This window comes from Suillus subalutaceus, assembly GCF_016647625.1.
Source record: "Suillus subalutaceus strain FC151 chromosome Unknown DFJ58scaffold_575, whole genome shotgun sequence".
NCBI classification, from domain to species: domain Eukaryota; kingdom Fungi; phylum Basidiomycota; class Agaricomycetes; order Boletales; family Suillaceae; genus Suillus; species Suillus subalutaceus.
This window is the reverse complement of record NW_024540824.1, coordinates 1-1,958: the sequence shown is the minus strand read 5'-3', so window position 1 is coordinate 1,958 and position 1,958 is coordinate 1. Positions and strand designations below refer to the sequence as shown.

The following is a 1,958-nucleotide window of genomic DNA, read 5'->3' as shown; positions in this document are numbered from 1 at the left end:
TCAGCCCAAACAGATAGCCATTCGCATACCGACAGTTTCTTCCGGCATTATGTGGCGTCATTAAATGATCCAGGATCAAGAGGGCTGGATCTGGCCTCATGTATGCTGGGTACACAGGTTTCCCCGGAAACAAAGGTTGTGACATGGGATGATGGCCATATCACCATACTGCCCACTGTGATGCGTGATGGACAAAATGTATTGACCGAGGACCTGCACCTCACAAAAAAATTCGCCGCCGTTTCTGCCTCCAAACCAGGGTCCAGATTTGTGACCCATCTCAACGGGCCCCTTACTGAAAATGAGTTATTATTAATCGAGATCCGGTCTAGCCTTGCAGCAGGAAAGTGCGTCATTGTGCATGAGGCGGTGAGGCCTGGCCCCCTAAACTTAACGATGGAGTATATGGAAAAGCGGTATGGCATTCATGCCACCATGCCTGTGGATATGCATGGTAAGGTTCTGGACATTCAATGTTCACATGCGATCATTTCTCACCCCGGTTGCTCAGATATGGAACTTCGCGCAAAAAATCCTGCTCAACCTCATGTTCCTGGCATAATGAGTGATTTGATTTCGGGTATAAACAATCCAAATGAACAAAGATGTGTTCTGGATTGTCCAATAGCGGTAGGTTTACCGCTCGAACTGGCGTAAGTGCCATCTAGTCTCTTCCTCATTTGCTGTTCATCCACACTTAGTCCCCTAGATGAGGGCCAGATGGCCTGGCACCGGACTACCAAGGATTGTCCATTTCCAGGACCGGGCATGCATCTTGGCAGCCCATGCGCCTCGGTGTCCCAGGGTGGGGTACTGATTCCTCCGCACCGTGACTCTGAGGGCAGGAACACCTATTTCTTTCCGGTGATCGGCATCCAATTCCGGACGCTGTTTTTCCACAAGATTACCCGCGATGGCAAGGTGCCCTGTCAAGCCGCGAAATCCCTCTGCGGCCCTCATGACGTGGATGATTACAATGCCGAGACCTTGACGTTATACCCTGGAGATCTGCTGTAAGCTCACGGATGGTGTTCAGGATGGTTATCTCATAACCATCTCCTTCGTAGAATCCAGCCGCCAGGCCAATTGCATGCAGAATATAATCCCAATCCTGCTTTGGCACGTGGGGGTCACTTTTTCACATATGGAACACTTCATCGCACACATAGTTTCAGATTCCTAGAAGACGCTCAAGGCAACACCGCTCAAGCTCATGAATACGCAGACGAGACCGTCTGGCGGATGGCTGCTCTCATTCCCCGGTTACCACCGGACCAGTTGTCAGGCAAGTGTGTTTACAATATCACCCGCTCAGTTTCCTTGACTTGATTGGCTGAAAAGGCTTGCATTATTGGCCTCTGTTGGCACTTTGTTGCATGGTTCTCAAGCCCAGAAAGTATCTGGCACAGCGCCCGGCATCAACATCCCACAACACAAAGCGACCCATGACCTTACAATCACCCAGTCACACCCGCGCCCACGCAGTTGTTACGAAAATTCTGCAACACCTAGATATTTGCCCGCAAGACTTGCCTGACATCATGACAGGGCGTACTTCAGTTGTGGAAGTGGGAGAAGTTGTCGATCTTGGCGGTTGTCTCTTAGAATTTACACATGCAGTGTAGCAGTAGCAGTAGCCATGCAATTACATACCGGCTGAACTTGATGATGCTCTGGGGCAGCTCACCATTATCAACACAATATGTTAAGTATCTGCTTAGTAATATTGCAGGCAAGCAAGGTGAAAGTTGGCAATGCTGAATCCAACTTGGATTCTTAGTCAGCAGATAGACCGGGTTTCATTAAAGCAGCATGTCATATGTGGCTATACATCCATCTCAATCCTGCCATTGTCAAGGCTTTTCAATAATTTTGCTAATCCTACAATTCAGCAACGATAATTATGCCTCCGGTAGACCTTAGTAAATCAGGTGAGACGATCCTGCAATCCAACACCT

General features: G+C 48.9%; 1 protein-coding gene across 1 annotated transcript; it reads left to right on the top strand.

Moving 5' to 3' along the window:
- Positions 1-720: 720 nt before the first annotated feature.
- On the top strand, positions 721-1,537 carry DFJ58DRAFT_849821 (uncharacterized protein; the record flags this gene model as incomplete). Its single annotated transcript, XM_041393730.1, has 3 exons — positions 721-1,013; positions 1,068-1,289; positions 1,342-1,537. The coding sequence occupies 3 exons, from the start codon at positions 721-723 to the stop codon at positions 1,535-1,537; spliced, it is 711 nt and encodes a 236-aa protein (XP_041234809.1).
- Positions 1,538-1,958: the final 421 nt, after the last annotated feature.